The sequence below is a fragment of the Pristiophorus japonicus genome, chromosome 1 (genome assembly GCF_044704955.1).
Source record: "Pristiophorus japonicus isolate sPriJap1 chromosome 1, sPriJap1.hap1, whole genome shotgun sequence".
Taxonomy (NCBI): Eukaryota; Metazoa; Chordata; class Chondrichthyes; family Pristiophoridae; genus Pristiophorus; species Pristiophorus japonicus.
Genome location: NC_091977.1, coordinates 343757439 through 343771551, shown reverse-complemented (window position 1 = coordinate 343771551; position 14113 = coordinate 343757439). Strand labels below are relative to the sequence as shown.

Genomic DNA, 14113 nt, shown 5'->3' with positions numbered 1-14113 from the left:
CAGTCCAAAGGCTGTGACAGGGTAGATAGATGTTGACTGTTCTTAGTAGTTGAGGGGCCAAAGATACAATATTAAATGTAATAGATTTAGAACACAGGGTAAGAGAAGGTTCTTCACAGAGTTGTGAACTTCTCTTCCAGGTTTCTTGGTTGACTCAGAAACTATGGCAACATTCAAGGTTAAGTTGGATAGCTGAATGAATGAAAAGGGATTGGAGGGATGTGGGTACAGGGTAGGTAAATATGATTAAAACTATTTGCTCACATGGAGCATAAACACCGACATGAACTGGTTGGACCTAATGGCCTGTTTCCGTGTTGTAACTTCTATGTATAGATCAAGTTTTGCCAGTGCTTTTCTCCGCCTTGTTTAACCACACTCTCCTGCTTCCTCAATCACCCTCTTTCAAGCAACTGTCTTTAAAATATGCTTTAGCTTGTGGCAGAAAGTTCTACATTTGTGCGCAAGGAAATTTTAAGTATTTCCTGTTTTGATTTGGAGAAAGTACGAAAACACACACACACACATGTACAGAAGCCCCGTGACTCAGACACTGCACCCAATTGCTACCTTCACCTGTTGCCCACACTGACTGCCCTGTGTTGCGGTCCAAGGGAGCGCGCTGACATCATTGCGGAAGTAGTTGGTGGGAGAGGGGCTCGCTGTTTCTCTCTGCGCGGCGGCCATGGCCACCACTTTCGTGTCGGTGCCGCTGAAGAAATCGTCCGAGGTGGACGTGGCGAAGCCGCTCTCCAAGTTCATCCACGCCACCTACCCGAGCGGGGACACACAGGCCGAGTATGTCAGGGCGGCCGAGGAGCTGAACAAGCTGCGGAAAAGCGCAGTCGGCAGGCCGCTCGACAAGCACGAAAGCTCGCTGGAAATTTTGCTGAGGTGAGTCGGGCCCGAGGGCCGGGGCCCGGAGGAGGGAGGCCGGGAAGCGGACCTGGGCCTGCGGGAAGGAGCAGGGGGCTGTGGGAGAGAAAGGTGGGGCAGCCGGCCGGCAGGTAGAGCGGCCGAGGCTGGGCCCACACGCTGGCGGGACCCCGACCTGTTGCTGGTTGGAGCAGGTAGCCCCGACACCAACTCGGGTTGAGGGGCCTTCCCCTGGCTCCAATCAATTCGTCGTTTTTTAAAAAATCACTATTTAAAAAAAGAAAACCTTTTGGTCGAACTTGCTCATTTGCATATCCAGGCAATGGGGCCGTGCACTCTTTCTACTGGCAGCCATTGGGAATTTCACGCATGATTTTTTTTTGTAGTTATTTTTGTGTGGTAATCAGAGTTTGCTTGGGTGCATAACTTATTGCTGTCTCATCGGTTGGGCGTTGAAAGTGCTTTTGTTTCAAAGCAAATTCAATAAGAGCTCCAGAGAAGCCTGCACTGCCTTCCAACTGCATACTTATTTCCCTGTTGCTATAAGCCACACACCACAAAAAGGATAACTACTTATAAAATTCTAGAGACGTGGATGTACATTTGTTGTGTGTAAAGAGAGAGTCTGACTGGATACTGTGAGCTCAAAGTAGTGTGTGACTGTAGTCTTTTACTGCAGGTCTCCAGAGTGCTTCTCCAGCCTGTGAGGCCTCCTTAAGTGCCTGTGCTCCCAAGTGATTGTGGGATCCCTTGGGACTCCAGGGGAAGAGCCCTCTGGTGGCTGCACAAGGTATATACAAATTTACATATAAAACAACACTTTCCCCCCCCCCCCCCCCCCAAAGTCAACAGTGTAACTATTTACAAAGTGAGTTGATCTGGGACCTTTCTTTCCCTGGTTGATCCTCGGTGCAAATGCTGGTTTTGGTGAATCGTTTGTTGGGCCCTCGCTCGGCTGCCTGGTGTGGTGAGTCCTGCTGCGGCTGCTGAGTTCTGCTTCATGGCCAACTGCGGTGTCGGTTGCCACTGGTGTGTATGTTGGAGGTCAAAGAAGGTAGGGTCCAATGTGGGTTGCTCAGGATAGTCCGTGAATCTGATTTGGTCCAAGTGTTTTCCGGTGAATGAGTCCATTTGAAAGTTTGACCCGAAACACCCTGCTACCCTCTTTGGCCACAATGGTGCCCGGAAGCCACTTGGGACCTTGTCCATAATTCAATACAAATACAGGATCATTGATTTCAATTTCGCGTGACACATTTGCGCAATCATGATATGTACTTTGTTGAAGCCGCCTGCTCTTTACCTGTTCGTGTAGATCAGCGTGAACTAACGAGAGCCTTATCTTAAGTGCCCTTTACATGAGCAGTTCAGCAGGTGGAATCCCAGTGAGTGAGTGGGGTCTCGTGCGCTAGCTAAGCAGGACTCGGGATAGGCGAGTCTGCAGTGAGCCTTCAGTTATCCTTTTCAAGTTCTGCTTGATTGTTTGAACTGCTCGTTCTGCCTGAACATTGGACGCTGGTTTGAACGGGGCAGATGTAACATGTTTGATCCCGTTACGGGTCATGAACTCTTCGAACTCAGCACTGGTAAAACATGGCCCGTTGTCACTCACAAGGACATCAGGTGGTCCGTGCGTGGCAAACATGGCCCGCAGGCTTTCAGTGGTGGCAATGGACGTGCTTGCCGACATTATCTCACATTCAATCCGTTTGGAGTACGCATCTACAACCACAAGGAACATTTTACCCCAAAGCGGGCCAGCATAGACGACCTGGACCACGGTTTGGAGGGCCAAGACCATAAACTTAGTGGCGCCTCCCTGGGTACATTGCTTAACTGCGAGCATGTGTTACATCTGTGCACGCAGGACTCTAAGTCCGCATCGACACCGGGCCACCCACGTGGGATCTGGCTATCGCTTTCATCATTACGATGCCTGGGTGGGTACTGTTGAGGTCACTGATGAAAGTGTCTCTGCCCTTGGGCACCACTACCCGATTGCCCCACAGAAGGCAGTCTGCCTGTATAGACATTTTATCTTTGCGACGCTGGTACGGCTTTATCTCTTCCTGCATTTCTACTGGGACACTGGACCAGCTTCCGTGAAGCACACAATTTTTTACTTGGGACAGTAAGGGACCCTGGCTCGTCCAGGTTCTAATCTGTTGGGCTGTGACGGGTGATTGCTCACTCTCGAAGGTTTCCATAACCATGACTAAATCTGCAGGCTGCGTCATTTCCAACCCCGTGGTGGGCAAGGGCAGCCTACTGAGAGCATCGGCACAGTTTTCTGTGGCGGATGGCGTAGCTGTATGCGGACAACGTGAGCGCCCATCTCTGGATGCGGGCCGATGCATTCGTATTCATCCCCTTACTCTCAGAAAACAGGGATATTAGTGGCTTATGGTGAGTTTCCAATTCAAATTTTAGCCCAAACAGATAGTGATGCATTTTCTTTACCCCATAGACACACGCTAACGCTTTTTCAATCGTGCTGTAAGCTCTCTCAGCCGTAGACAGATTTCTGGATGCATAAGCAACCGATTGCAATTTCCCAGAATCATTAGCTTGTTGCAATACACACCCGACGTCGTACGACGACGCATCACATGCTAATACCAAACTCTTACATGGATTATACAACACACGCAATTTGTTTGAGCATAACAATTTTCTAGCTTTTACAAAGACATTTTCTTGGCTTTTGCCCCATACCCATTCGTCCCCTTTACACAGTAGGGCGTGCAGTGGTTCTAACAGTGTGCTGAGACCCAGTAAGATGTTACCAAAGTAGTTCAAGAGTCCTCGAAACGACAGCAGTTCCGTCACGTTCTGTGGCCTCGGTGCGTTCACGATTGCCTCCATCTTCGAATCGGTGGACCTGATGCCGTCCGCTGCGATTCTTCTCCCCAGGAACTCTACTTCAGGCGCCAGGAAAACGCACTTCGAATGTTTTAACCTGAGCCCCACGCGGTTGAGTCGACTAGGAACCTCCTCCAGGTTCTGCAAATGCTCGACTGTCCCGACCTGTAAACAAGATGCGATCCCTGGAAGACCACCGTGCGTGGGACCGATTTCAGCAAGCTTTCTCTGGAATATCGCCGCGGCTGATCGAATTCCAAACTGGCATCTGTTATAAATAGAGACCTTTGTGCGTGTTGATGTAGGTGAGGCCCTTCGATGATTCCTCAGCTCCTGCGTCATGTATGCCGAGGTCAAGCCCAGCTTCGTGAACGTCTTTCCTCCCGCCAGCGTAGCAAAAAGGTTGTCAGCCTTTGGTAGTGGGTATTGATCCTGCAGGGAGAAACGATTGATAGTTACTTTGTAATCACCACAGATTCTGACGGTGCCGTCTCACTTGAGGACTGGAACAATCGGATTGGCCCACTCATTGAATTCGATCGGCGAAATGATGCCCTCTCTTTGCAGCCGGTCTAGCTCGATCTCTATCCTTTCTCTCATCACGGTACTGCTCTTGCATTGTGATGGATGGGTCGTGCCCCTGGAATTAGGTGGATCTGCACTTTTGCTCTTTGGAACTTCCCGATGCCTGGTTCGAACAGTGAATGGGAACTTGTTTAAGACCTGGGCACACGAAGTGTCATCAGCGGACGAGAGTGCTCGGACGTCGTCCCAGTTTTAGCGTATTTTTTCCAGCCAGCTCCTGCCAAGCAGTGTGGGACTATTGCCCGGTACCACCTGGAGTGGTAGCTTGTGCACCGCTCCATCGTAGGAGACCTTTACAGTAGCACTGCCAATTACAGGAATCAGTTCCTTTTGTGTAAGTTCTCATTTTCGTGCGAATGGGAGTCAAGACTGGCCCTGAGGCCTTGCTGCACCACAATTTATCTCAAGTCTTTTTGCTCATCATGGACTGGCTCGCGACCGTGTCCAGCTCCATTGACACCGGGAGTCCATTTAATTCAACCTTCAGCATTATCGGGGGACACTTTGTAGTAAATGTGTGCCCCCCCATATACCTCTGCCTCCTCGGTCTGAGGCTCTGGTTCGTCGTGATCCGCCATGGATCTGCCCTCCTCTGCAACATGGTGGTTTGCAGGATTAACAGGGTTTGCAGCTCACCTGCACAGACGTTGGAGGTGTCCCATTGTTCCACAGCCCTTTGAAGCGACATTAATGGAAATGATGATCACCCCCGCAGCGCCAACAAGATGTTAATGGCCTTGCATTCATCACTCTCGATGGTGGACTCTGCGGACGTGCAGCTGCAGGCATGTGGGGCCTGCCTTGTACGCTGCGATTTAAAAACAACATCACTTTGTTCATAGCACACGAGTGCTGCTGCAAGTAATGAGAGATTTGTTTAGAAACATAGAAAATAGGTGCAGGAGTAGGCCATTCGGCCCTTCTAGCCTGCACCGCCATTCAATGAGTTCATGGCTGAACATTCAACTTCAGTACCCCATTCCTGCTTTCTCGCCATACCCCTTGATCCCCCTAGTAGTTAGGACCTCATCTAACTCCTTTTTGAATATATTTAGTGAATTGGCCTCAACAACTTTCTGTGGTAGAGAATTCCACAGGTTCACCACTCTCTGGGTGAAGAAGTTCCTCCGCATCTCGGTCCTAAATGGCTTACCCCTTATCCTTATTGTCATTGGTGGCAATGAACGCCTGGGCTGTCGCTGTGGCCTTACTCAAGGTTGGGGTCTCTACAGTCAGAAGTTTGCCAAGTATCACTTCATGGCCAGTACGAAAAAGTCTCAGGATGTGTTCCAAATGTCCTTCAAATTCGCAATGTCCTGCAAGGTGTCTTAGTTCAGCGACATAACTTGTCACTTCCTGGCCTTCCGACCTTTTGTAGGTGTAGAACCGGTACCTCGCCATCAGAACGCTTTCCTTCGGGTTCAGATGCTCCCGGACCAGTGTGCACAAATCATCGTACGATTTCTCTGTGGGTTTCGATGGAGCAAGCAGATTTTTCATGAGGCCATATGTTGGTGCCCCGCAGATGGTGAGGAGAATCTCCCTTCGCTTGGCAGCGTGCGCTTCTCCTTCCAGCTTGTTGGCCACAAAGTATTGGTCGAGTCGCTCCACGAAGATTTCCCAATAATCTCCCTCCGAGAATTTCTCCAGGATGCCCACTGTTCTCTGTTTCGTTGTGTTCGTCATCTGTATCTTGTCGCCAGTTGTTTATGAATGAAGAGTCTGACTAGATACTGTGAGCTCAAAGTAAAGTATGACCGTAGTCTTTTATTGCAGGTCTCCAGCCTGTGAGGCCTCCATAAGTACCTGTGCTCCCAAGGGATTGTGGGATCCCTTGGGACTCCAGGGGATGAGCCCTCTGGTGGTTGTACAAGGTATATACGTTTACAGATATAACAACTCTAGAGAAGCCTGCGCTGCTTTCCAACTTGCACACTTATTTCTCTGTTGCTATAAGCCAAATACCGTAAAAAGGATAACTACTTATCAAATTCTGGAGAAGTGGATGTACATGATTGCCAGTGATGTACCAAGTAGTCAAGAAATAACTTGCATTCATTTTGAGCCTGTCACGTCCCAGGACACTTACCTTTTAAAGTGTAATCATTGTTAGGTCGGTAAACATAACGGACAAAGGCCCCTGCTTCTCTTCATTTGATGCCACGGAATCTTTCACCGATTGTGGTGAGTGCTAACACTGAGCCATGCTTACACTTGCAATTGAATCAAAGAATCAAACTATTAAGACATGCCCCTGTTTACAATTACTTTTGCTGATCCATTTTATTATGTTACATAGAAACATAGAAAATAGGTGCAGGAGTAAGCCATTCGGCCCTTCGAGCCTGCACTACCATTCAATATGATCATGGCTGATCATGCAATTTCAGTACCCCATTCCTGCTTTCTCTCCATACCCCTTGATCCCTTTAGCCGTAAGGGCCACATCTAACTCCCTGATGGCTTACATCCTAGGGTCTTAATAGAAGTGGCTGCAGAGATAGTGGATGCATTGGTTGTAATCTACCAAAATTCCCTGGATTCTGGGGTGGTCACAGTGGATTGGAAAACTGCAAATGTAACGCCCCTTTTTTTTTTAAAAAAAGGAGGCAGACAAAAAGCAGGAAACTATAGACCAGTTAGCCTAATATCTGTCGTTGGGGAAAATTCTGGAGTCCTTTGTTATGGAGACAGTAGCGGGACATTTGGAAAAGCATAATTCAATCAAGCAGAATCAGCATGGTTTTATGAAAAGGAAATCATGTTTGACAAATCTGCTGGCGTTCTTTGAGGATGCAACGAGCAGGGTGGATAAGGGGGTACAGTGGATGTGGTGTATTTGGATTTCCAGAAGGCATTTGATAAGGTGCCACATAAAAGGTTACTGCACAAGATAAAAGTTCATGGGGTTGGGGGTAATATATTAACATGGATAGAGGATTGGCTAACTAACAGAAAACAGAGAGTCGGGATAAATAGGTCATTTTCTGGTTGGCAAACTGACTAGTGGGGTGCTGCAGGGATCGGTGCTGAGGCCTCAACGATTTACAATCTATATTAATGACTTGGATGAAGGGACCGTGTGTAATATAGCCAAGTTTGCTGATACAAAGATGGGTGGGAAAGTAAATTGTGAGGAGGACACAAAATCTGCGAAGACAGGCTAAGTGAGTGGGCAAAAATTTGGCAGATGGAGTATAATGTGAGAAAATGAGGTTATCCACTTTGGCAGAAATAATAGAAAAGCAAATTACAATTTAAATGGAGAAAAATTGCAAAGTGCTGCAGTACAGAGGTACCTGGGGATCCTTGTGCATGAAACACACAAAGTTAGTATGCAGGTACAGCAATCGGGAAGGCAAATGGAATGTTGGTCTTTATTGCAAGGGGGATACAGTATAAAGCAGAGAAGTCCTGCTACAACTGTACAGGGTATTGGTGAGGCCACACTCCGAGTACTGCGTACAGTTTTGATCTCCGTATTTAAGGAAGGATATAATTGCATTGGAGGCTGTTCAGAGAAGGTTCACTCGGTTGATTCTGGAGATGAGGGGGTTGACTTATGAGGGTAGGTTGGGCTTATACTCATTGGAGTTCAGAAGAATGAGAGGTGATCTTATTGAAACTTATAAGATAATGATGGGGCTCGACAAGGTGGATGCAATGAGAGGATATTTCCACTCATAGGGGAAACTAAAACTAGGGGGCATAGTCTCAAAATAAGGGGCTGCCGATTTGAAACTGAGATGAGGAGAAATTTCTTCTGAGGGTTGTAAATCTATGGAATTCTCTGCCCAAGGAGGCTGGGTCATTGAATATATTTAAGGGGGAGATAGACAGATTTTTGAGCAATAAGGGAGTAAAGGGTTATGTGGAGCAGGCTCTCGTGGCCAAAATGGCCTGCTCCTGCTCCTATTTCTTATGTTCTTATATAAAAAGAGTTTTGAAGACATCAAATAACAATTACAGTTCAACATATCTTGGCTTTTCTCATCTTTTTTTCCTGGGCACTCGGCAGCCCTTTCGTCTTAGCATTGACTTCAGTAACTGCAGGCCTTAGTTACACGCTTCATTTTCTCATCAGCTTTGGGAAGCCCTGTGACTCGGGGGAGGAGAGGACGCGGGTTTTGAAGAACTGTGGTCAGAGCACAGTGCTGGCGGGTGTCTGAGCCCATGATGCAGACCCATTCTTTCTCATAATTGGTACATCCACTGCGTTTTGTTTGTATTTCCTGTTTTCATTTCATATTTGCTGCAACTGCATTTCTCATGCTTTTACATATAGTATGTCTCCAGTGTCTTTTAGGACCTCCAATTATTTGCAACAATTTTTTGTACTTTCTACATTTGTGCTTTATCTTTTATATCACAGCTTGCAGTTAATTTATGATGCTAATTCTCTTACTGTGATTAATGTAACTGTTGGTTTGTTATCCCTTACTTTTCTCTTTTTAACCCCAACTCTACCAAAATACCTGTTTATCTCGGCCTTCAGTCTCACCCGACACAATATCATAACTTGTCTATTCTCTTCACAGAAGCCGACTGGCCTGTGTAGTTCCAGCATTTTGTTTTTATTTCAGATTTGCAGTTTTTGCATTTTTATTTTATTATCCAATTCACTTTGTCAGTTCGTCTTTATTTATACCAGATGGTGTTTATATTGTTGTCAAATGTGTGCTTGTCAGTTGTCTTAATTATTAGTGATTTGTTTTATTAGTCAGTTATTAGTTATTTGTCAGTTGTCTAATTATCAGTTGGCAATCTTTGGGTTGAGTTGGCTGTAAGAAGATATGCTTGGTGATGGAAGATCGGAACTACATCAATCCTCACTAACAATAACCCAGTGCAGGCAAGTTTGCAGTTCTGCAGCATGCTTAACTAGTCAGCCTGGTTTGTTGGTGGGATTGGGAGATGTCCAACCGAAGACTGAGATTTTTCCCACTCGGCACTGCATGCTGATGTCCTAATTTGTAACGTGATACTAATTGGACAAGCAGCAGGAAGTTTACCATTGGCTCTTGTTGAGCTGTTTTGAGTTTATTTGGTTAAATTGTGGTACTGTTTATGTATGTTTGGGCATCTAGCATCTACAGCCATGTCTCTTATCAACCGCTTGCATTCTCTGGGCTTAAGTAGTGGGGTGTGCCTGCAGTGGGAGAAAGATTTTTTTCAGGATATAAGGCTTGTTGACATGTATAATAGGTTTCATATTGTAATTGTTTATAAACAAATGCTCATGAACGTGACATCTATTGATTGTCAGTACCAGATTGGTTTATAAGAATGGACAGGTTTAATGCATGTTTTTAAGTGGCTGAAACCATGTCATGACTTCAGTTAATCATTGGTTAAAAGCAGTGAATGCTGTTTCTGTTAAGCTGAGGGAAATGCTGTTGAAAATAGGATCATGTAAATAAGGACAAATCTGAAAGGGTGTTGTATTATGTGGCTGGTGCTGTCTTTTTTGAATACGGTATGATAGTGGATAGTAATGCATAACATGTAAATCAAAACCAATGGTTTAAATTGTGAAATGTGATCTCAAAGCATCAGTAGAAATCCTGACTTTCTCTAACTAAAAATTAATCTGCATTAATTTGGTCAAAATATGGCTATAAATCGGCACAATTCCGGAATATGACCCCCAAAGCTCCGATTTAAGATACCTGAATCCCATGTAATAAAAATGTAATTTGACTAATTAGTTAATGTTAACTAATGGTTTAATTATATTCCTAGATTTATATCAGAGGTTATGGGCAGTGCTAAAATTTAAGTGAAAATGCAATCCAGACCGCCTTCATTCTTTACTTCATTCTTGTTATGTTAACCTCTGTACTGCGTATTTCTTCTTGGGGTTGTATCCTGCTGTTTTTGTCGCCATTTGCCCCATATGTTCCTTGAATCTGGACTGGTCAGATTTTTTCATCTTGTCTTCGGCTTGGTTAACATAGAAACATAGGGCCCAAGTTTCGGCCTCAGTTGCTCCTGATTTTTTGGAGCAAATGGTGCAGAACGGAGTATCTTAGAAATTCAAATTCTCGGCATTTAGTTTGCTCCAGTTCTAGTCAGTTCGAACAGTTTCACTTTGGAACAGAATTTTTTTTCAAAAGTGGGCGTGTCCGGCCACTTAAGCCTGTTTTCAAAGTTTCGGCAGTGAAAACTTACTCTAAACTAAGTTAGAATGGAGTAAGTGAAGATTTTTGTACGCTCGAAAAAACCTTGTCTACACTTTAGAAAATCAGGCGTAGGTTACAAATCAGGTGTAGGGAATGGGGGGGGTTTAAAGGGAAGTTTGCAAACAATTAAACACTTCAGTTTTACAAATAAAGAGCCATCATCAATAATAAATGATAAAACATCAATAAATCAACCAATAAATCAATCAAAAAAAATTAATAAATAATTTTTAAAAAAAATCAATAAATAAAACATTTTCTACTTACCGACTGCAGCACCGGGAGCCCTCCAACAGTGTGCTGGGATGCCCCACCCACCCAGTGTGTCTCCGTCAGTGTCTCTATCTCTCTGTCTGTGTGTGTCTCTCACTCTCTGTCAGTGTCTGTGTTTCTGAGGGGAGGGGGAGGGAGGGATGGGGGAAAGGGGGGGGAGAAGGGGAAGGAGGAGAAGGCGAAAGGCGGGGGGGGGAAGAGGCGGGGGGGGGGGGGGGAGAGGCTGAACGGGCCAGGCCCAGCCGGCCCCAAGACTTCGGGCAGATTTACAGGTAGGTGGTGTTGGGTCGGGTCGGGAGCGTGGGTTGTGGGGGGGCGGTGGTGGGAGGGAGGTCGGGTCGGGGGGGGGTGGGGGGGGCGCGGGTCCGGTCCGGGGGCGGGGAAGTGGAGGGTGGGTCCGGAGTCGCGGTCGAGGTCCGGTGCGGGGGTGGGGGGGCATCGTCGAGTCGGGTCGGGAGGAAGCAGGAGCTGGGCGTGGGAGGAGCCTCATGCACGCAGCCCCAGTGAGGCCATTCGGTCGGGGCTGCGTGCTTCTGGCCCCTCCCACACAGCTTTGGGCGCCTGGAGCTACTGCACATGCGCGCCCACTGTAGCGCGCATGTGCAGAGGTCCCGGCACTGTTTTCAGTGCATGGACCTAGCTCCGCCCCCTACAGCTCATGCTGCGCCGCGCCGAGGGCCAGAGGACCTGCAGGGAGCCGGAGAATCTGGAAGTTTTTTTTAGGTGCACTTTAGCGCGAAAAATGGCGCGGCCCGAAACTTGGGCCCATTGAAACTAGGTGCAGGAGTAGGCCATTCGGCCCTTCGAGCCTGCACCACCATTCAATAAGATCACGGCTGATCTTTCACCTCTGTACCCCTTTTTTGCTTTCTCACCATACCCTTTGATCCCTTTAGCCGTAAGGGCCATATCTAACTCCCTCTTGAATATATCCAATGAACTGGCATCAACAACTCTCTGACGTGAGGAATTCCACAGGTTAACAATTCTCTGAGTGAAGAAGTTTCTCCTCATCTTGGTCCTAAATGGCTTATCCCTTATCCTTAGACTGTGTCCTCTGGTTCTGGACTTTCCCAACATTGGGAATATTCTTCCTGCTTCTAACCTGTCCAGTCCCGTCAGAATTTTATATGTTTCTATGAGATCCCCTCTCATCCTTCTACAGTCCAGTGAATACAGGCCCAGTCTATCCAGTCTCTCCTCATATATCAGTCCTGCCATTCCGGGAATCAGTCTGGCGAACCTTCGCTGCACTCCCTCAATAGCAAGAACGTCCTTCCTCAGATTAGGAGACCAAAACTAAACACACTATTCCAGGTGAGGCCTCACCAAGGCCATGTACAACTGCAGTGAGATCTCCCTGCTCTTGTACTCAAACCATCTAGCTCTGAAGGCCAACATACCATTTGCCGCCTTCACAGCCTGCTGTACTTGCATGCCAACTTTCAATGACTGATGTACCATGACACCCAGGTCTCGTTGCACCTCCCCTTTTCCTAATCTGCCACCATTCAGATAATATTCTGCCTTCCTGTTTTTGCCCTCAAAGTGGATAACCTCACATTTATCCACATTATACTGCATCTGCCATGCATTTGCCCACTCAGCTAACCTGTCCAAGTCACCCTGCAGTCAAAAGCCTTTTGAAAGTCCAAATACACCACATCCACTGGTTCTCCGTTGTCCACTGTACTAGTTACATTCTCAAAAAATTCTAGAAGATTTGTCAAGCATGATTTCCCTTTCATAAATCCATGCTGACTTGGACCGATCCTGTCACTGTTTTCCAAATGCGCTGCTATTTCATCAAACTGAGACTTTGTCTGCTTGGTCAGGTTGATGTTAAAGATCCACTGCTGCACTATTTGAAGAACAGTAATGAGTTTTCCCGGTGTCTTGGGCAGCATTGTTCCTTCGGCTAACAACACCAAACCTAAATTAACTGGTCATTAATTTTGTTTGTAAGATCTTGCTGTGCGCTAAATGGCTGCTGCATAGCAATACTGACTGCCTTAATTTGTTGCATGGAAAGTGCTTTGGGATATCCTGAAATAAATTGAAAGGTGACAGTTCTTGTCACCATTTCAGTTTGAATCTAGCTGTCATTGCAGATTTCTCAATGTTCCCAATGCTTCATTTTTTGCTTTGTTTTAATGTTAAGTTGAAGCATTGGGAATTTTTAGTCCCTTCCCTTGAGGTTAAATAAGTTGGTGTGTTTGAAAAAGGGCAAATTGTATAGGTTTTACTTGATGTGCTAAATATTCTTGTTAATTTATTTTGCTCTTAATATCTTCATATTAATACTGGTTTGACAACAGTAGCTGGGATGTCATAAGAGTTGCCCAGAAATGTTTCCCTCACCCCCACTACTTTGATGTTAATGCATGATTTCGGTTGGATGCTTGTTGTGTAGAATATCTCAGTCCATACCTCCTCCCAGAACTCCTGATGCACCATTTTGCTGCTTTAATTGATTGGCCTGTTGCTTTCTGTTAAAGGTTCTTAATTGTAACATACCAGGTCAAAAAAAATTTTTTTTCAGATGAATGGAAGGAGGGAAAGTGTTTTTAATTGTAGAATATCAGTTGAAATATAGTCCCATAGTTAGTTTCAATTATCATTTCCTCCCTGGTGTCACATGATAGCACTGATTTTGAAAGAAGGAGCATTAATTTCCCACTAACTCTGTGGCATCAATTGTAAAATTGTAGGTCTTCTGTATTTCAAAAGACACAACTTCTGTTTTATGGTTTACTGCAGTGTTTCAAATGGTAGTTTATTGAATGAAAGTTAACTTTCATGAGTGAAGTGATTATTTGCTCATTAGATCCTTTTTTTCCCACTTGAATAATTTTGCTGTAATAAAATCAGGAGAAAGCCGGTGCTTTGATGCCCAGACTCTGCCTGAATATTGTTTTAAAATTAACTTTTACTTATTGTTTTACTTTCAAATAATTTGACTTAATCTTTCCCCAAATATTGCAAGCATTACTATTTTGAAAGCACAATTCCAAGCACCCAGCTATCCCATCATATATATTTTCACACTCGTGATATTTGTCTGAAATGCTACAGTTCAGGCTTTTAGCAATTTGGTCAGTTTAGAAGATCTTTGGCCGCATTTATAATATAAGAACATAAGAAATAGGAACAGGGATAGGTCATTTGGCCCCTTGAGCCTGCTTCGCCATTCAATAAGATCATGGCTGATCTGATCATGGACTCAGCTCCACTTCCCTGCCTGCTCCCCATAACCCTTTACTCTCTCGTCGCTCACAAATCTGTCTCTCTCCACCTTAAATATATAGTTAGTTGTTGTGAATGTTTCATTTCTC

At 45.6% G+C, this 14113-nt stretch overlaps 1 protein-coding gene across 4 annotated transcripts in view; it reads left to right on the top strand.

Annotated features, from left to right (window-relative positions):
* The first annotated feature begins 611 nt into the window (after positions 1-611).
* Positions 612-14113, top strand: part of pdcd6ip (programmed cell death 6 interacting protein) — a 140776-nt gene continuing 127274 nt past the window's right edge. For 2 of the 4 annotated variants that reach the window (XM_070889947.1, XM_070889938.1), the window contains exon 1: positions 612-894. In XM_070889947.1, the coding sequence (XP_070746048.1) occupies positions 686-894 (209 nt within the window). In that variant the 5' untranslated portion in view covers positions 612-685. The remainder of the gene's footprint in view (positions 895-14113) is intronic. The other 2 variants (XM_070889966.1, XM_070889957.1) reach the window with 1 other exon arrangement.